Source organism: Portunus trituberculatus, chromosome 38, assembly GCF_017591435.1.
Source record: "Portunus trituberculatus isolate SZX2019 chromosome 38, ASM1759143v1, whole genome shotgun sequence".
In the NCBI taxonomy this organism is placed as follows: Eukaryota; Metazoa; Arthropoda; class Malacostraca; order Decapoda; family Portunidae; genus Portunus; species Portunus trituberculatus.
The window spans coordinates 10,898,218-10,919,318 of NC_059292.1; the positions used below are offsets into that span (position 1 = coordinate 10,898,218).

The window sequence follows — 21,101 nt, forward strand, 5'->3', positions numbered from 1 at the left end:
TGGTGGCAGTGGCGGGGCAGCGCGTAGAAGTGAATGGTGGAGTGCCAAGAGGGAAGTGCTTTAAGAGTTAGTGGAGGGAGATGTGCTACTGTTGCTGCTGGTGAATAGGGAGGTGTACTGGGATGTGTGTGTACTGGGGAAGGGATTAGTTAAAGGAGAACGGGAGAAGGTTGAAATGAATCGTGGAGGGAGAGTGGGTGGGTAAGGAAAGAGAATGAGAGAGAGAATGAGGAGGTGGTGTGGTTGTAAGAAATCGTAAAGGGATCAAGGAAGGAAGGAAGGAAAGAGAGTGAGGAGAATAAGTTGAAATTAATTGTGGAAGAAGGAAGGAAAGAGAGAGGAAGAACATAGAAATAGGAAGAGGAGGTTAAAGGAATCATGAAGGGAGGAAGGAAAGCAAAGAATAGGGAAGAAAATAGGAGGAGGAGAAGGTAAAAAAAAATCTTGGAAGAAAGGAGGAATGGAATGAGGAGGCGATTAAAGATGAAGTAAAATAAGAAGCTAGCGAGCAAAAGAAAAACAGAAGAGGCGGAGATAATAGAAAAGAGGGAGGGAAGGAGAAATTAAATGAGAATGAGAGTAGGGGGCATGAATATGAAGACAAGGAAGTTGAAAGAGATTGTGAAAGGAATGGGAGGAGAGGTTTGGAGTCCTTGCAGTCGAGTAGAGAGTGGGAATGGGATGAGAGGAGACATTGGGGTCGTGTTGATGACGAGAAGCGCCTGGCAAGACTGTCCTCGAGGGAGAGTTGAGGAGAGAGGGGGAGATGGTGGTGAAAGTGAAGCAAATAGATAATAGAAAGGGAGGGAGGAATGGAGGTAAAACACGGCAGTGGGAGGAAAGATAGGAAAGGTGGAAAGGAAGATAAAATGATCTAGAGAGGAACGACGAGAGAAATGTGATGCGGAGAAAGAGAGAAAAAGAGAATGTAAGACAAAAAAGAGGGAGAAAGAGAAATTGTTACGTGAAGACAACAGAGAGGGTATGGGGGAGGGAAGACAAGGCAGAGGGAGGAAAAAAGGGGGGGCAGGGTTGGAGGTGTGGGGGTAAGGTAAGAGGGAAAGTGTGGTGGAGGGGTTAAGAATGTCACGGGGTGGAATGGGGGCGTTAGGAGGGAAGGTGAGGGTTGGGGGCGAGTTTCCGGGAGAGGAGGTTAAAAAAAAAAAAAGTGGTAGTGAAAACAGTTTTGAAATGTTCCCGCGTGACTCATCAGGTTTCCTCGCGGGAAAGAAAATACTTCACTACATCGTAAATATATTTTTAATTCGTCTGACGCTACATTTATGAAAGGAATACATTTTTGTTGTTTGGTTCTCGTGATAAGCTCAGAGAGAGGAGGAGGAGGAGGAGGAGGAGGAATATGATTTATGAATGTGTGCTTTATTGGAGAGAGAGAGAGAGAGAGAGAGAGAGAGAGAGAGAGAGAGAGAGAGAGAGAGAGAGAGAGAAACGTGAAAGGGACTGGGATTGTCAACTAAGAAATTCCTCGCCCTTCCGGTCCACGCAGTTCTCTCCTCCTCTCCTCTCCAAAACCCTTCCTTTACCATTTTCCGTGTCGTACTCTCTGTTTCTCTTTTCTTTCTCTCCCCTTTTCCTTCGCTTCAATCTCCCCTCTTTTCCTTTCTTTTCTTCCCCTTGTATCTTCCTCCATCCTCCAATCGCGTTTTCCTGCTTTTCTTAATTTCCGTTCCTTCCATCCTCCCTTCAGTGCCTCAGTTGGATGTAAGTAGCCTCTCCGCGGGGCGTGCATTGCCAGCTGCGCCTCGTGGCCACCTGGCGACCTCGTGTGGGGGCGTTTGGCACTAGTTGGGGCCAGTCTGGGGCGATCACGGGGCCAGCTGAGTAAGTGGGTGAGTCAGTGGGTGTGTGGGCGAGTGAGTGCGTGGTCAGGGAGATGCTGAGACAAGTGTACAGGAAGAGGTGGTGGTGGTGGTGGTGGTGATGGTGATGGTGGTGGAGGTGGAGGTGGTAGTAGTGCCTGACGAAGGAAGGTGAATAAGGTCACGTCTTCAGTGATGACAGCAGTTGTAATTCACCACGGTCGTCTGCTGGTCACCCAGCCAGTCTTCCCCATTACGGAGAGAGCTCAGAGCTCATAGACCGATCTTCGGGTAGGACTGAGACCACAACACACTCCACACACCGGGAAAGCGAGGCCACAACCCCTCGAGTTACATCCCGTACCTATTTATTGCTAGGTGAACAGGGGCTACACATTAAGAGGCTTGCCCATTTGCCTCGCCGCGCCGGGACTCGAACCCGGCCCTCTCGATTGTGAGTCGAGTGTGCTAACCACTACACTACGCTGTGTGTGTGTGTGTGTGTGTGTGTCAAGGGAGGGTCACCAACCACTGGTTCTGGTTCGTAGGCTCCGGATATGACTGCCGCGTCAGGTCAGGTGACGGTATGTTGAGGGTCAGGTTGGGTCATCCCGGAACTAATCCTGAATTAGAAGAGGTTAACGTTTACTACCTTCTCTCCCTGCTTCATTCTTCTTTCTTCCTTCTTACCCTTCCCCTTCCCTCCTCCCTCCTCTTCCTCCTCCTCCTCCTCCTCCCCCTCCCTCCTCCTCTTCCTCCCCCATCCTCCCTCCTCTTCCTCCCCCATACCCCCTCCTCTTCCTCCTCCCTCCTCTTCCTCCTCCTCCTCCTCCTCTTCCTCCCCTCCTCCTCCTCTTCCTCCCCTCCTCCTCCTCTTCTTCCCTCCCCTTCCTCTTCCTTCCCCTCCTCTTCCTCCCCTCCCCTTCCTCTTCCTTCCCCTCCCCTTCCTCTTCCTTCCCTTCCCTTCCCTTCCCCTCCCTTTCTCCCCCTCCTCTTCCTCTTCCTCCTCCTCTTCCTCTTGATTTTTAATATCACATGGTTTCGCCTTTTTTTTCCTGCCAGCCTTGGCTGGAGGGAGGGGTGGGTGAGGAGGAGCCTTCTTCTTTGCTGTCCTATCTCTATCACTGGTAGTTAGTAGATAGTCTTCACAAACAGCCTAGTAAGGACCTAAGGGTCTGTTGCTGTTTGTCTTCCTTTTTATTCCTTTGTATTCCTCTTCCTCCTCCTCTTCCTCCTCCTCCTCCATCCTCCTCCTCCTCCATCAGCTGTGGCAGACTATCGTGCTAGCCAAAGCTGCTGAGTGTCGACTGATGGAAGGCTGACTTGCATGGAGGGTGTGAGGCTACTGCTGGCGAGGAGCTTTTTTCTGCACACTCGTCAACCCATGGTGGCTGGTGTTGAGAGAGAGAGAGAGAGAGAGAGAGAGAGAGAGAGAGAGAGAGAGAGAGAGAGAGAGAAATAGGATCGTTCCCTGCTGAGTCTGTGGTAATATTGGGAACACAGAGAAGTTTCACAGTTCTTTAAAGGTTTATTGCTGGTTTGTCGACTCTTGGGAAGACTGGAGAGAGGGAAGGGATAGGGAGGAAAAGGAAAAGGAATGAGAGAAGGAAGGGTAGCAAAAAATGAAGGCGGCACAAAGTGAAGGTGTGGAGTTGGCAACAAGCGGCAGGAGGTGATTATAACGCCCAAATGTGGAGGTGTTTTTGACCACCGGGCGTTGCAGACAGAAGCTTGGGGCTCGTTTGCGGAGGAACAGAAGCAGGAGCTGGCGGCGCAAGCTTGTGTTTGCTCTGCGGCAATAAACGTTATCAGTGAAACACGGCGGGCCTCTTCACGGGCGGGCGCAGGTCCCTGGACGCTCGTAACCCCCAGAGACAGACCCCCTTACCTTCACCTTCCGGCCCGTCTGGAGGCACGGCTATCCTCCCTACTCCTCCATTCCTTTACCTCCAATCACGACGCTGAGTCCACTCCACAGATTTCCTCCTCTTACCCCCCTATTTTTCAACTCTGGTGGTGGGAGTTTATCGTGGCGGTGAGGGCTGCGTGTGATGGTGTGGGCGTCAGTAGCTTTCTCGTCCCATTCCCTGTAGGAGCGAATCACATTTCGTCATAACGTGAGAACAAGGAGGTGCGGGTCACATGTTGGCTGGGAGGGGGAGTGAAGTGGTCCACCGGGGAACGTGTGGCTCTCTCCTGCAGTCCTCCTCTCAGCGCCCGTTTCAGACCGTCGGTTCAGGTCCTCGCCGTACACCCGCCACCTCCTGCTATATTTACTCGATACATTAAATCTCCCAGCACATAACACACTTCCGCCGCCATCTGCAGCCCAGAGACCGAGGAGAGGAGAAGGAAGGAGAACAAAAGAGAAGAGAGGAGAAGAGAAGAGAAAAGAAAGGAAGAGTAGCAACGACAAGCGAGTTTCTCTAATGGAATCGAAATGAGTTTGATTCGAAGTTGCAGTGTTTTTAAGCTCCATCTGCCGCGAATGTGGTCCAAGGCGCTCCCGTCCCGCCGCAGCCCTGGAGCGGCCGCCACTCAGCCGTAAGTAAGGAGGAGGCGTTGATGCCGCTGCTGCCGTTATCCTGCCCCGCCTCGCTGCGGAGACAAGCGCAAAGGGTTGATATTGAGCTTTATTATTTTTTATTTTTCCTGTTGCCCGAAGGCTCCGCTCTTGACTCAGCTACTTTTTATTTTTTTTGATAAATATAAACATTGCCCTTTTTTTTTTTCCAACTCACGCTCCAAATGTCGTTCATCTTGAGAGTGGAGGCCTCATTGCTTTTGTTTTTTTGTGTGGGAGTGAATTGTTTGTTTGTGTTGCGTGTTTTTTCTTCCCGTGTTTCTGCTTGCTTCCATCACAACAACACGTGCTGCTGCTGCTACCGACCATTTATTTCCACAAAGCATTCGTTCATTGGCTTCCAATGAATATTGTTGTTATTCGCTTTGAACACACATTACCTTTCATTTTTTCCCTCATGATTTTATCTTAAGTTGGTTAACATTTTTTGAATTGAGACAAAAAAAAAACCATTGTGTGGTTTGAGCTTGGAGTGTGTTTTAGTTTCTTTGTTTTGTTTTTTGCTTCATGTTGCTTCTATAGTCCCCGCTGCGTTATAGTGAGCACATAGTGAGCACATGGTAAAAAAAATCATACTGAAGTGAAGACTGCCTCTCTTGACTCGCTCTTCAATTGCCTCTTTTTCTTCTTGACAGGAAAAGAACGAAGCCAACAAGGAAGACGCGAACAAGGAGACGGAAACAAAGGAAGAGGAGAAGAAGGAGGAAGAGAAGAAAGAAAAGAAAGTCAAGAAGAAGAAATCATTCAGGTGAGTGGCTTGCAAGGAGGGGTAGGGAGTGGAGCAGGTGTCTTTGTGGAGGGAGGAAGGGAGGGGAGGTAAAGAATCATAGGCATTTAGCTTAATGTCGAGTTGGGGCAGGCAAGAGAGAGAGAGAGAGAGAGAGAGAGAGAGAGAGAGAGAGAGAGAGAGAGAGAGAGAGATTGAGTTATATATCTTCACGTGAGGGAATGGGGTGAAAGAAGAGGAGGGAAAAGAGGACAGTATGGGGAGGTGGAGAAGGCAAAGGGGTAGGTGAGCTTGATGCGATAGAAGAAAGGGAAGCAAGGGGAAAGTAGAAAAGGAAAGCAAGGCAAGTACGGGAGGGTAAGGGATAGGGACGATTTAACTTAAGAAAGGAAGAGTTGAGGAACTTCTAATCTGGTGGGGCAGATGGTTAAGGGGGGGGGGAAGGGGAAGGAACCACGGCAGGAAAAGGAAGAACAGCATTATCACATTCCAAGGGGGAGGAAATTATAAAATGAGAAGCAGGGAAGTTTTAATTTAGTGAATACATGATGGTAATTTTGCGCACTTCTCGGCAGCTTCTTCACGTTGCCTAGGATATTGTAGTGGTGCGTCTTGTGCTTGTGGGGGTGAGGTGGTGCTCGTGATGGGCACTTCCTCGTCAGTGGCAGGAAATGGTGACTCAAAGTTTATCTCCCAACTTGAGATAAATTTGCAACTTATACGATGTTTTGTTTGATTTTATGTATTAATTTATTTACTTGTAAGTTTGATTTTATAGGAAAATCTTCAATATTCAGATTTTTTGTTTACATTTTACTCGTTTTTCAATTATTTACTCATTATTTTAAGTTTATTGATCTACTTTTTATTTATTTTTATTTATTTATTTTTATTTGTGTGTGTTTTATATTTATCTAGATGAGCTTGGTTAAGTCATTTTGATGTAACAAAGGGACCCTAATAATAGTGTTGCCCTCGCTCTCCCACGACTCGGCTTGACTACTGTTGTTTGACTTCTCATGACCTAAGAAAAAATCATTACTTAACCGTATCGAGAACCAATATTATACTCTACATACAGGTGATTAGAATTTATGGGTTAAACTGGAATATTTCGTATTTTTCTTATTACTTACCTATGTTAGTACGCAACTTTACCTTCTTTATGTAGCTAAGTCGAATGTCGCATATCTGAAACAAGAGGAAGAGGGATTTACTTCAAACCTTTTATTGCCCGTTTTCAGTGTTCAAGTCTTTATAATTTCCTCGCCGGATAAGACACAAGATTACCAAAAAAAAAAAAAAAAAAAAAAAAGCGGTGTTGTCAAATATTTACCTCTTTCACGCTAGAGTTTTTCCTTCTCTCCTCCATGATCACGTTGAACATTTTTCGATTCTTACTTTTGTATTACACTCTCTTTGAAACTCAGAAAAGACGAGATTAACATATCTCTATCTTTTAATATCCGCACGAACGATTTTCCACGGTGAGCAGAATATTATAAGACGAGGAGGATAGAAATAGGGCTAATCCTTCCACATGTTACATCTTTTTAGTTACCAAGATAAGTTTTATTGGCTAAGTAACAAACGGTATTCATATAAAAGTCATGAAGTACTGAATTATATCCTGTGTTGTCAGTGTATTCCGTAATTATATTCAAAACTTTCACCAGACCGTTTCATTAAGCTTTGAGGGAAGTTAGCAGTCAAAGAATTAATTGTCTGGAATGTTCGGTTTCCGTCAAGTTGTCGGGACTGTGAGGTGTATGTTCTGTATTCTGGTATTTTCTATAATGTCATGAAAGTTATTGGGAATTTTAAGGGTGTCTTCTTGATTTTAGTGAGTTTAACAAATTCTGCATCATCAATTAGAATATGCGTCAAGAAGAAAAACACTGCATCACGAAGAACATAATTAACTTCTGTAGCCTTTGAAAATGATCCCTGTAAGAATCGAAAGCGTTAGTACCACTCGTCACCATTTGAAGTGAGAAAAAAAAAAAAAAATCATCCCTAAGAACTTTACTCATCCCTGTGGTCTTTGAAAATAATCCCTATGAGAATCCAAGGCGTTTATACCACTGTTCCTTTAGAGCTTGTACTGGGTGGCGTGGAGCAGACGATGAGGTGGTGGTGGTGGTGGTGGTGGTGGTGAGGGAGGACAACTAATCCGCAAAGTCGGTCTGAATTGGAGTAACTTTTTGTTAGTGATGCGGTTTATATGCAAAACGGGATTATGTAACCAGTGTGTGAAGGGCGGACGGGGTTTCGTTTGCGATGGAGGTGGTGGTGGTGGTGGTGGTTAGGGATCGTGGTAATGTTGGTTAGGGGAAGGGAGGAAAGGAACGGTAATCTAAAGTTGGTAGTTCTGTCGAGACAAGGTGTTGTGTTAGTGAGTTTGTTGGTGTGGTGTGTGGTGATGCAACGCTATGTAAAGGAAGTTGTGTGTTGGTGCAGTGTCATGTAAAGGAAGTGGTGGTGGTGGTGGTGGTTCTAGGAATATTAAGAAAAGAAAAAAATCGGTATATAATTAATCATACATTAGGAAAAATACAACATTGAAATACATGAGGGGAAGAAAAATTAGTCGTATCATTGTCATACGTTCTAAAGGCAATACGTAGTCCGCTATCAATGCAGTATGAGTCTTATTTCATGTACGTATCGGTAGTTGGCTTGCGTTGAATCATGCTGAGTCGCCCTGGGACGTGTAATTATAACTGGGCTTAGTGTGTAACATTAATGTAAAGAGGAAAGCAGTTGGCGTGGTTTCCTGTGGGGAGAGAGAGAGAGAGAGAGAGAGAGAACGCTGTCCCGCTACACCCACTCAGCAGCGTCTCCTTTTTCCGTTTTTTTTTTTTTTAAAGCATGGTGTTGATAATGATCTTGAGAATGTATAACTGAAGATAGCGATAACGTAACGTAACTAAGAAAATAAATACAGAAAGTGAACCTTAGTGAATTCTGGCGCCGCACACAAATAATAAGAGTAATAACGAAAAATAACGAGAGAGAGAGAGAGAGAGAGAGAGAGAGAGAGAGAGAGAGAGAGAGAGAGAGAGAGGTGGAAGGGAGGGGGGGAAGACGGATAGGGCATATGAGGGAAGTAGAGGAGGGGGAAAAGGGCGTGAAGCTAGGAATTGACATGTTAGGCGGGGACGAAATGAAGGACAGATAACAGAGATAAGGTATTTTACGTGCTTGTTCAGGGACTGGAGATAAGCGAGGCGGCAGAAGGGCGCCGCTTTGATCGCCAGTCTTTGTAATCTGGCCAGGTTTAAGGAGAATTTTAGGCGGTGTTAATGTTGTAGCGGCGTGTGCGTGCTGGTGGTGGTGATACGAGGGTGTTGTGTGGCTCCGTGCCCTTGCGGTGGTGGTGGTGGTGGTGGTGGTGGTGGTGGTGGTGGTGGTTTGTCCTCGTCTTCCTTCCCCACCTCGTTCTTCCACATTCCTTCACTCCTCTTGTTTAAAAGATGTGAAAAATGGAAGGCAATTATCTCTTAGTAGCTACTTTCACCACCACCACCACCACCACCACCACCACCACCACCACCACCACCACCACCACCACCACCATAAAGAAATCAATGAATATGTATAATAAATAAATATGTAGCAATGGAATTAAAGGTGGCACAGGAAATACCACCACCACCACCACAACTACCACGGGGTAGGAGGACGCCACACCTTCCCTGCATTACGCCCCCTCGCCTAGTTTCACAACCTCCGGACCTGAACTCCCACACCCACGCACACAATACCTCCGAATTACGCGGTTGATTTCACTCGGCAGTTCAGGAGAAAAATGGTTCGGTCCTGACATCATCACATTCCCTTCTATAACTCACCTCTTCCGCTCTTGGTATTTAGAACGTGGCCTTTTTTATTCCTTTTTTTCTTTCATTCTTTTGCTAGTCTTCTACGCTTTCATTTATTTTATTTTTTTCCATCGTCTAGTCTCATATTTCACTGGCTCACCGTTTCTCACCTCGGTCACCTTAACCACAAGCCTTGTTGTTCCTGCTGTCAGGGTGCTTCGTGTCTTTGCTGTTTGAATTCCCTCCTTCACTTTCTTCCTTGACATCACTATTTTACTTCGCTCCTTGACTTCGCTACTTGAGATCACTATTTTATTTTGCAATTTTACTTCTCGCTTTGACTTCACTAGACTTCGTTACTTATTATTACTACGCAATTTTACTTTCCTTGATTTCACTGCTTGACTTCGTTACTCGAGATAATTTTACTAACACACTTACACATATAACTATTCACACCTGTGATGAAAAATACCACACGTATTCACATCTGTAACATTACTTGAGTTTCTCTGCCGACGCACACCCACATATAACTATTCACATCTGTAATGACAATGTTTTCCTTCACCTATTCTCACGTATCGTTCCAATTTTAGTATATGTACCGCCGAAGCAAGTACCCTATTCTCACGTGTAACATCTCTACATACATATCTTCATTATTGTAAATCAGTTTTATACATTATACTTTCATGCATTTGTCTATGCTTTATTTATTGCTTCAATATTTTTGTACTAAATAGTTCTGCATATACTCGTACAGTAATTGACAATAATGATATTCTCGTACAGTAATTGACACTAATAACATTCTTTTTGCTTTTACCTGTATTCTCCTCTACGTACCTATCTTAACTTTCCTGTCACATTTTTGTAGGAACTGTTGCATTACTCGCCTCTTTTTCTACCTTAATTTTGATGCTGACACCTTGATTTTTCTGGCTTTACTTCCAATTTACCACCGTTAACTTTCACGTATTAAATTTATCCTTTTTTTTCCCATATTTTACATCATCTACCTCATCTTCCATTCGTGTTAATTGCCCTCCACGGTCTACACTTTTTTCCGCCGCTACCGTTGAATATTTGCAGGATATACGCACCAGCGTTGTAGAATCGTGTAGTAATGTTGATATTAGCAGTCACGCAATGCTCGTAATGGACTCCGCTCTACAAAATCCTCCTAATTAAAAGTTTTGTAGTCTGGGTTTTTTTTTCATTAGCTTCGGATTTTTTTTCCTTCTGTCGCTGTTTTTTTTTCCTGGCCACTACTTTTTCAGTATTTTTATTCCTTCTGTCGCAGTTATCTTTTTCTTTGGATAGTGTGTGTTTTTTAATTGTTCATCCTCATCCTGTTTCATTTTTATTACTTGGAGTCGAATTTTTCATTGAGTATCGTATTTTTGCTCAAACTTAGATGAATTTTTTTTCCATTTAGTCTGCTTTCTTGTTTAACAGTAGTTTCATTTGCCACCTAGAAAAGCTACAGTTTTCTAGATTTTATTTTTCTATTAGCCATTGCTATTTTTTATAGTAGTTTTACTTTCTTCCACCTTCGAGTAACGTCTTGTTTTTTCCTATATATTCTCTTATGCACACATGAAATCACCGGCCACACATTTGGCGAAACTGTAGCTTCAATGGATTTTTAATGGAGCGTGAAACCATTCCTTTTTTTCACTGGGAAGGCGTCACTCGTATATGCGAAAGGTTCTTCCCACACCCTGTATCTTGGGCTACTTTAGTATGTGTGGCGTCATCCTCCTTTGTTCGTTCCCTCAGCGGCCCTCTTCATTATCAAGGCAGGTCTGCTGACACGCGCCACCTATGGAGGATCCACCACTCGCGCTGCCCTCATGCATACTTAGTGGTTATAGGAATATGTGTGCTTTAAGTCACAGTGTTCAGCTGCATGCCATTCCTGTAGTTGTACTTCCTTGGTTTTGTAATTCTCAATTCTGTGTTTTGGGTTTTCGACAGCTTTTAGGCTTTCACTGCTTTATGATTCATGGTTTCTAAATCACAAGCTACTCTTAGACATTTTTTTTTTTGACAGTAACCTTTAAACTTTGTACTGACTAGATATGGAATTTTTTTTTTTGTTACCTTTCGTGTGCTTGTGAAGCTTTTTCTTTCTTTTACCGTGCTGTTTTTGTGCAGTAAACTTGTATTGATTTTTATAAAGCCTCAAATTATAGATCTGATAACTTTACAACAAAACTTGACAACTCGTTTATTAAAGATTAAATAGAAAGAAAAATGGAAAAGAAAGTGATTGAAACTGAAAAATCATACCATAGAAGGAGTACGGTTATTATGACCATGACTGTTCCATGAGCTGCTACATGTTTTTCACATTAGTATGAACTGCTGCTGATGTTTGTCAGTCCATGTACCGGGCTGAAGATACCTTGTTCGGAGGCGGTAAGACTAGACACCAAGACACGCCTTGCCTCACTAGAAATAGAAATGCAGAGGAGGGAATTCCCACTTCCTCCCACCACTCCTTTGTTTCCTTCCACAATGCATACAGAATGCAGTGGCAGTGCTCATGCAAGTTAGCTGTTGTATGTGACCAGGTCCTCACTTCTGCCACAGACGAAGAGGACGAGAATGATAATTATAATAATAATAATAATAATAATAATAATAATAATAATAATAACAGTAATAATAATAATAATATAGTAATCTGTAGCAGCGATGGATACCAGTTATTGCCTGCCAGCCTGAGTGGAGTAGGGATTCCTTGCTTCTCTATTGGCTTTCCATTGCTCCTAACCTTGAGTGCCTGGGGCGAAGCTGTGGGGCTGTGGAGCTTGCGGCACTCCGGTATAGGCTCCACATCGACACGACACACTGTTGCAACAAATACCTCGAGTACAAATATCAATAAGAAAGCAGCACATAACAATAGTACGCAGTGGTATTAGTTGTCGTAAATGATAATAGATTTCCACCATTGAATAGAACGAGAATATTAGTGATAACTATTCTCGCTCTGCTTCCAATTTCACGCACGTTTCGTAATTGCATCAGCTTTATTGGTGTGTGTGTGTGTGTGTGTGTGTGTGTGTGTGTGTGTGTGTGTGTGTATTTTCATCGTTAGTGAGTGGCGCATCATGGCGCATCAAGTCGTTTCCCGTGACTGAGGGAAAATTCAGTGATGGTGGTGGTGATCCACTAGGCCAGTATTACTGAACAACAATCCATTCCCTAAAGGAGCTGGACTGGTTAAAAATAGCATGATGTATTGTTTTTTTATGATCTGGGCGACGTTTCCTTATAAGTTGAGGAGTGAAAGGCAAAGTATACGTTTGGTAATCCGGTCTCGAGTGTCCTTCCTGCGCCACCACCGCCATTACAGGGAAAGGCGTCGTGTGTGTCTGGGACGTGGCCTGAACCTGAGCATAGACACGTCAACCACAACACCTGTCAGGTCTCAGTACGTGTTGAGAGAGAGATACTTTTATTTGTAAGCGCGTTATGCTTTCATTATCATTCTTTTCAAAGACCAGTTGGGATCGTGTAGTGCTTTTTTCAGCTGATGAAACGTAATTTTTGGTAAACTCGCTAGAAACACGAAAACTATCTTAAAAACTCCAATAACTCCCGAGAGAAACTTTTATTTTTAAACACATTTTATTCTTATTAGGGTTTTCAAAGGCCAGTTAAGATCGTATAGGTGTTTTTTCTGCCGCTGATGAAACGTAATTCTTGGTAAACTATCACTAGAGTCAAGGAAATGGGTCTTGAAAACTTCAATGGCTCCCACTTGAGCTTGTTTAGATGTAGACCGGATCAGATGTTGAATCGTTTACGAATAGGAACTATTGGTAGACAGTTTTCTAAGTTGATGAATGGTCGTATATCATATCGATCTTATTTTATACGAATGAAGGTCAGAATGGATAGAAAAAGGTTAATTGTTATTTCCTTGAAAGAAAAAAAAAATTGGAAAAGACAAATCGTTAGATAATGTTTTGACCCTGGTATTGCAAGGTTTGTTATATAAAAGTACTATTGTAAAAACCATGGTTGATCAAAATGTCACTAATGCCTTGAGGGAACCAAAAAAAGTCGTGGTTGTGGTGGAAACTGTGGTCACGTCAACTGTGGTCAAGCCAAGGTAGGGAGGGAAAGTGGTGGCGAGTGAGGAGTGTGGGAGTGGGGAGGCGGAAACGTTGACAAAGACGAAGGGGTTCCATTAAGAAATCCCGGACTAAGTATTTGTTTGTGAAGGAGAATGTTTGGCTTGCTATTGTTTGTTATTGTCTTCAGATACAGGCGTTCTCAATTTTCCTGTGTGTGTGTGTGTGTGTGTGTGTGTGTGTGTGTGTGTGTGTGTGTGTGAAGTACTATGGAATGACAACACAGCCCACACGAGGGGAAGAAGAATTGTTGTTAATGTTGTTATATTTTTCAGGAGTTTCTCGTTCCTGCGTCGGGAGAAGAAGGTGGCGAAGGTGGAGAACACAAACGGAGATGTTGCCAAAGAGGAGGTCAGTACTGCAGCTCGTACCCCTCATCCCCGCCCCGCCAGCCCTGCCCCGCCACGTCCCTGCAGCATGGCGGGGTGTGGCCTGGTGGCGGAATGGTGGCGGAGGCGGCCGCGGGGTGTAAAGGGGGACGCAAAAAGTTTTCAGATAATTTTAAACTAGAGAGTATTTCTTGGTGAACAGTTTTATTCCAACCTTTCCTTTCCTTCTAAAAGATTTTCATGTTCACAGTTTGCCTCGACTTATCTTGTAACTTTTCTTCGCTCACTTTTCGGGTTATATCGGAGAATAAAAATGGAGAATGTGTTGCAGAGGTACGGAATGCAATACAGGATTGGTTTAGGATTGTTGTTTTGGTCCGGTAGGATTGAGGTGTTGGTTGGTGGACGAAGAGGTTTGTTCTCGATAGTAATTAAGTTTCATTACGGCACGACGCAGCCTATTGTGGAGGAGATAATGAGGTGAGGAGGGCATTGGAAGGACGGAGGTGTGTTAATCTTGGCATCAGCTCTCGTCACCTCATTGCAATCCTTCCTTTCACTGTCTGATCTCCTGCTTTAAATGGAGGACAAGGTCGAGGGATGACCAGGTGTCAGGGCGTCAGTCAGGATTGCCTGGCTGAGTGTACCAGGTGGTTGCCTTGTACCTGAATCGTGCTTTACATGACGGGTATTTGAAATAATTATGTGAGGGTGTCTTTGTTGGCAGAAGCGTGATGGAAGTGAAGTGTGACGTACCTTCCATCAGCAGTGAAGGGCGTCAGGTACATTTACATAATACATGTGAAGGACGGGAAGGGAAGGTAGTGGCGTGCTTGGGAGCTGAGGAGGAACGGGGTACTTGGAATGGAGGGATACAAAGCGGGTGGTGCGGGCGGCGGAGGGCTGTGGTGGGGAGCGGACACTTGGTGTGGAGGGATACTGGCTGGGTGCTTGGAGTGATGAGACAGGGGGAGTGACGGGGTCCACACGCAAGGCAGGGTCGCTTGCAGTCCTCGCTACGCCGCACCACATGACCTCGTTGTTGCGGCGCCAAAACTTAATCAATCATTCAAGCGCGCTACTCCCCGTTCTGGATCAGTGCTGTAGTGTCGGCCAGACTGACCCGCCCGCACTGACGTATGACAGCTGCGGTGCCAGCCTGGAGAGGGGAGGGAAATGTATAGACTATAGCCAGGGGCGCTTCTCGAGGGTGGAAAGTTGTCAGATGAAGCAGCTCGCTGTCACTGACTGGTGGCGGGGGTGTGGTTTGGCGTGGCGTGGCGTGGCTTGTGTGGCTGTCAAGGGTATGCAGTAAGGGAAGTGCTCCGTCAGGGGTTGTCTACCCAACCAGCCACGCGCGGCAGCCATTGAATAACGACTGATACTTTTACAGCATCAAAGGGAGGGGAAAGGTGAAGCAAGCGAGAAAAAAAAACATCAGGCGCGTGTGTGTTAGACAGTCATGGACAGCTGGGTGGGTGCACGTGACCACCTGAGGAAGGGGCGAGGCGGCACGGGTCGCGGCAGGTACTTAGCTCAAGGGTTGAGTAGGTAATGGCCGGATGGTGGTTGCTTGTCGAGATTTCATAACAAAATCGTTTGAGGGTGTTGAACTATTCTTCGTCGTCCTTCTAAATATCCTTGTGGTATTTGGTCCTCATCTTTGTGTTCTCTGCTCCTCCTCCTCCTCCTCCTCCTCCTCCTCCTCCTCCTGCCAACCTGTCCCCTTAGGTATAAACCAAGGAGAGTAAACATGAAGTTGAGGGGTGACAACCTCCCGGCGGCAGGATGACTGATGGCTCCCTGCTGACTGACACCCCCTCTCTTCTTTCCTCCTCCTCTCTCTCCATACCTACCTTTCTCCTCCTCCCATCTCCATCTTCCCACTCCGTGCCTCGCCTGTTACCCTCCTTGTCAGCTTTTTTTTTTTTTTCTCTGCCCTGTTCACTGCACCTCTCCCGCACTCCATTTTCTGTGGCTGCTGTTGGTGTTTCTAGGCGCAACTGATACATTTTCTCGAACAACGGCTCATCCTAAACAAACACGTGCTGCGTCAAGTCAGTCTCTCTCTCTCTCTCTCTCTCTCTCTCTCTCTCTCTCTCTCTCTCTCTCTCTCTCTCTCTCTCTCTCTCTCTCTCTCTCTCTCTCTCTCTCCTATAATTTTGTGCGTTATAGTAAAAATTGCTAACGTTAAAAACTGTGTGTGTGTGTGTGAAGGTGGAAAGAGGTCATAAGGGAGGGTGAGGGAAATATTTGGGGTGGGGAGTGGAGGGGGTGAGGGAAACAGATGGTATGGGAAGGAGGGGAGAGCTTGAGGATAATTACTCTGGCAGTCATTCACCACCAACGACACATGATGCCTTACTTCCCCTCTCTCTTCCCCTCTCATCCCCTCTCCCTCTCTTCCAGTCTCTTCTCTATCTCCCCTCATCTACACTGTTCTTCCTCCCACGCTTCCTCCCACTCACAATCTCTCTCTCTCTCTCTCTCTCTCTCTCTCTCTCTCTCTCTCTCTCTCTCTCTCTCTCTCTCTCTCTCTCTCTCTCTCTCTCTCTCTCTCTTGTACCCATCGTGTCTTTTCCCAAAAATTTTCTCATTTAGTAAGACCTTTTCATTTGCATTCATACCCCGCTGCTTCCATTCAGTCCCTGGAATTGTGTTGTAAAAATGTCCTTCTCTCCTTTATCTCCTCTCATACTTACCTATCTTGGATGTCCTATAAGTCTTGCTAACGTGTCTCGTCTTATCTTTATCTGTCTTACCTTTGTTATTTATCTTACTATCTTGATGTTTTAAAAATCTTGCTTGTCTCTCTTGCTGTCTTGTCTATTTTGCTAACATGCCGTCTCCTTTGTTAGCCATCTTACTAAGCTGACTTATCTTATTATTCCATCTATCTAGCTGACCTATCTTATTGTCTTATCTCCTGTTTTATGTCCTATCTTGCTGTCTTACTTCCCTATCTTCTTTTTTTTTATTGCTAACCTATTTTGCTAGTCATCAATTGTGCTAAACTTACTTTGCTGTCTCATCTATCTTACTGATCTCTATCTTACTAATCTATTCTTATCTATCTTGGTCGTACTACTTCCTCAGTGTTAAATTTCCTGCTATCCTACTATCTTCTCCATCTTAACGGTCTTAATTATTCAGTCTTGCATATCTTAAGTCATTTTCTGCTCTATGGTTTTGCCTGATTTCCCATTGGCACTTACTGTTGAGACTACTTGCTGGTCTTGCTTAACTGTGTCACTTTACCCACCTTACTTTGCCTACCTAGTCTAGGTTATCTTACTTATGTTTACCTTATCTTACGTTCTTGGTACCTGACTCGATTTATCCTCCTAAATCTCACTTTGTTTGCTATCTTACAGTTTTGTCTATCTTTCTCTCCTTGTCGTCTCGCATATCTTCATTGTCCGCAGCCATGCACCGCTATCCATCATCACTATCACTATCTTATCGTTATCTTATCCACTGCATACAATCACTCTCATCCTTCCTGTTCGTTATCTGTTGCCTCTAACATCAACACCATCCACTTGGAAACACCCTCTCTCTCTCTCTCTCTCTCTCTCTCTCTCTCTCTCTCTCTCTCTCTCTCTCTCTCACATTAACAATGCTAGTGATACTTGTTTTTCTGTATCTTTTCCTCCTCCTCCTCCTCCTCCTCCTCCTCCTCCTCCTCCTCCTCCTCCTCCTCCTCCTCCTCCTCCTCCTCCTCAAAATATCTGTTAGTATTTGTGCTTCCTTTATTTATTTTTTTTTTCTATTGTTTGTTTCTTTTCTTCTCTCTCAGCATGAACCTCTATTACTCCTCCTCCTTCCTTTCCTCTCCGCGCAAAACCATACTGTCTCCTCCTCCTCCTCCTCCTCCTCCTCCTCCTCAGTCACCATCTATTTTACAGTTACCACCACAATCACCTCCCACCACCCCTTCCATTTACGGCCTCCACCTAAACCTCCTCCTCCTTTACCTTACCACCCTCCAGCAGGGATCCTCTCCTTTGTGTTGCTCTCTCCTCCTCCTCCTCCTCCTCCTCCTCCTCCTCCTCCTCCTCCTCCTCCTCCTCCTCCTTCAATGTCGAGAATGGAAGTACGTATTTCCTTCGTTTCTTTCTCGTGACAGGGAATAAAAAAAAATCTGAGGAAATTCTCTCTCTCTCTCTCTCTCTCTCTCTCTCTCTCTCTCTCTCTCTCTCTCTCTCTCTCTCTCTCTCTCTCTCTCTCTCTCTCTCTCTCTCTCTCTCTCTCTCTCTCTCTCTCTCTCTCTCTCTCTCTCTCTCTCTCTCTCTCTCTCTCTCTCTCTCTCTCTCTCTCTCTCTGGTGATGAGGTGGTCCTTACTGGTGATTTTTGGCGCGATTTTTGGGGATATTTTTATTTGTTTATTTATTTATTTATTTATTTATTTATTTATTTATATTTTTTTGAAGAGGAGGAGGAAGCTGCAGTGTGTTTGTTTGAGTACTTGTGAATTTGATTTGCATGTTTTTTTTTTGGTTTTATTTCAGTTTTACGTTGTTTAGTTTGTTTATTTGGTCTTTCATAATCGTATTTACTCCTTTCCTTCATTCTTTGTTACCTGATACGCCTACATCTTCGCTCTTACTCTTACTCTTAATCTTAATCTTACTCTCTTACTTCCCTACTTTAATCTACTCCTTACTACTTTTCCTCGCCTTTATCAACACTTTCTTACCTTACCCCATACCTACTCTTAATCTTCTTATCCATGTCCTCCTCCTCCCTTTTCCTCCTCCCTCCTCCTCTTCCTCGTCCTGGTCGTCCTCCTCGTCCTCCTCCTCCTCCTCCTCCTCGTCCTCCTCCTCCTCCTCCTCCTCCTCCTCCTCCTCCTCCTCCTCCTCCTCCTCCTCCTCCTCCTCCTCCTCCTCCTCCTCCTCCTCCTCCTCCTCCTCCTCCTCCTCCTCCTCCTCCTCCTCCTCCTCAGTTTCCGTATCTCTGCCTCTACCTTTTTTAATTACTCGCCTGATGAAAAAGAACCAGGTGCTCGGTGCAGGTGTTTAGAGAGAGAGAGAGAGAGAGAGAGAGAGAGAGAGAGAGAGAGAGAGAGAGAGAGAGAGAGAGAGAGAGAGAGAGAGAGAACGGGTGTATTAGTCACGCTTCAGAACACCAGGAGGAGAGAGAGAGAGAGAGAGAGAGAGAGAGAGAGAGAGAGAGAGAGAGACAGAGACAGACAGACAGACAGACAGACAGACAGACTAAGCTGTGTGATGTGGATATTTTGTGGTGAATGAGCTGGATTGAGACTGTTTGTGTGGTGTGGTGGATAAGTGTGTGTGGAGTGGCTGTGTGGTTGTATGTGGCGTGTAGCTGGCGGCTTATGGAGGGCGTGGAGGGAAGGAATGTGGTGTATGTGGTGAATGTAGCTGAAGGTGTTTGGCACTTGGCTGGTTGTGTGGTGAAGGTGTGGCAGGAATGTGGTGAATGCGTAGGGTGTGGTGTATGGTATGGAGTGTTCTCTTGTTCTCACCTGTGTTATGTAATTAGTGAACAGGTGTGAAGGTGTAAAGGTCCTCTGGCTGTGTGAGGAGGAGGAGGAGGAGGAGGAGGAGAGGATTTGGGAGGAGACAAGTGCGAAGGGCGAAACTTATTACCACCACACTGACCATCCTCCTCCTCCTCCTCCTCCTCCTCCTCCTCCTCCTCCTCCTCCTCCTCCTCCTCCTCCTCCTCGCCCCAAGCAGGACGCCACCTGACCAGTCCATTCCTCGACCCGAAAAGGAAGATTTTTTTTCCTACTTTATTATTATTACACGAATGAGTAACTTTTTATTTTTTCTTCTGTTTGAGAGAAAAAAACCAGGAATGTGGGGCAAAAAGGAGGAGGAGGAGGAGGAGGAGGAGGAGGAGGAGGAGGAGGAGGAGGAGGAGGAGGAGGAGGAGAAGGATTGGTATCATTTAAATTTTGTTTCTTAAATGTTTTTTTATTTCTTTTTATCTCTTGAAGGAGTAAGCTTTTTTTTTTTCTTCTTTTGTAATGTTTTGTTGTCCTCCTCCTCCTCCTCCTCCTCCTCCTCCTCCTCCTCCTCCTCCTCCTCCTCCTCCTCCTCCTCCTCCCACACCACCACTTGTCTTGCTCAGTTGGCACAAAATCCCTCCCTAGTAAACCTGCTTACTTTTCCTCCTCCTCCTCCTCCTCCTCCTCCTCCTCCTCCTCCTCCTCCTCCTCCTCCTCCTCCTCCTCCTCTTGGTCTATCTTCTTACTCTTTCATTAATTCTCTCCTCCTCCTCCTCCTCCTCCTTCTCTTTCGCTTCATCCTTCTCCTCCTTGCCATGTCATTTCCAGTACGTTTTTCCTCATCTCTCCTTCTCACTTCTGCACTTTTTTTTTTCATTCAATCACGCATCTCGTTTTCTTTGACACTTTACTACCTATCATGGCCGCGTGTAATATTAACACAACAAGGAAAACGAACAAAAAGGAGAAATATTACCGTTCTCTCCCCACGAAAACTAATAAAATATAGTATCCCAGCCGTAAACATCAAGTAAGTCAGGCATTGGAAGTCAGTCACTCAGGCGGCAACGGGGCGGTAAAACGGAGCATAAATTAAGTTGGCAGTTAATACAGTAAGGAAAGGCAGGAAGCATCGAGGGAGTCAGTGTTGCCAACCCCTTGTGATCTGAGGGTCCTGATACGGTGAAGTTCTTGGTGTAGTGTGTACGTATTATCAGTTGGCTGCCCTGTGTGTGTGTGTGTGTGTGTGTGTGTGTGTGTGTGTGTGTGTGTGTGTGTGTGTGTGTGTGTGTGTGTGTGTGTTTGATGTGGAGATAAGGAGAGGTCACAGGGGAGAGCTAGAGAACAGTAGGAGGAGGAGAGTAGCTGGAGGGAAAGGAAGAGGATGATGAAAAGGACGAGAGAGGAGGAGGGGATGTCAGTGGGAGATGATGAGGAGGAAGAGAGGAATGATGCTAATCTCTAAAAGCTAAAATAAAAGAAATAGTTTAGAGCGAGGTTATTTAACGAGGTCTGGAAAAAAAAGGTAACACGGGAAAACGAAAAAAAAATAAATAAATAAAACAAAGAACAGTCGATCCGGTTTCTTGTTTTTGTTTGGTACAAGTTATATAAAAAAAAGTAAAATGAACAAAATGATGATAATGGTGGTGATGATACTGCTGCTGTGGTGATGGCGGCTTTGTCATTACCACGTCATCACAATCATAGATCTTCAGCACTGTATTCCCCACCACCACCACCACCTTTATCCTTACCTTCCATAACCACTACCACTATCATTTGTCACAGCCGCTCTTTGATGCAATAGTTAGTTCACCACCTCAGTCATCACACACTGATCTATATCGCCATCACCATCATTCACTATCAGCAATCAGTCATTCAACCTGTTCAATCATAACCACAATTCCACCACCAAGAAGACAATTAGTTAACCACAGCCACATCCTACCACCACCACCACCACCACCACCACCACCACCAGTTCATTACTATACCTGTACCCTCACCCTCCTCCCCAGCCCCTCCACCCTACAGATAGTGAACAGAGATGCCACCGCTGCCTCCTAAGGTTTTAAGAGACCCCGGCTTGAGGCGTCTCCGGAATATTAATGCCTCTGAACTGTTTTTGTTATTTTTGTACACGTTGAGGTGCCGCCATAACACTTGCCTCGCGCTGC

The 21,101-nt window shown here is 45.1% G+C and overlaps 1 protein-coding gene across 1 annotated transcript in view; it reads left to right on the forward strand.

The window, feature by feature from the left end:
- LOC123514715 (mediator of RNA polymerase II transcription subunit 18-like) overlaps window positions 1-21,101 on the forward strand; it is a 97,356-nt gene that overhangs the window by 38,827 nt on the left and 37,428 nt on the right. Inside the window, exons 3-4 of the mRNA XM_045272786.1 lie at window positions 5,040-5,152; window positions 13,385-13,460. Of these exons, the coding sequence (XP_045128721.1) occupies window positions 5,040-5,152; window positions 13,385-13,460 (189 nt within the window). The remainder of the gene's footprint in view (window positions 1-5,039; window positions 5,153-13,384; window positions 13,461-21,101) is intronic.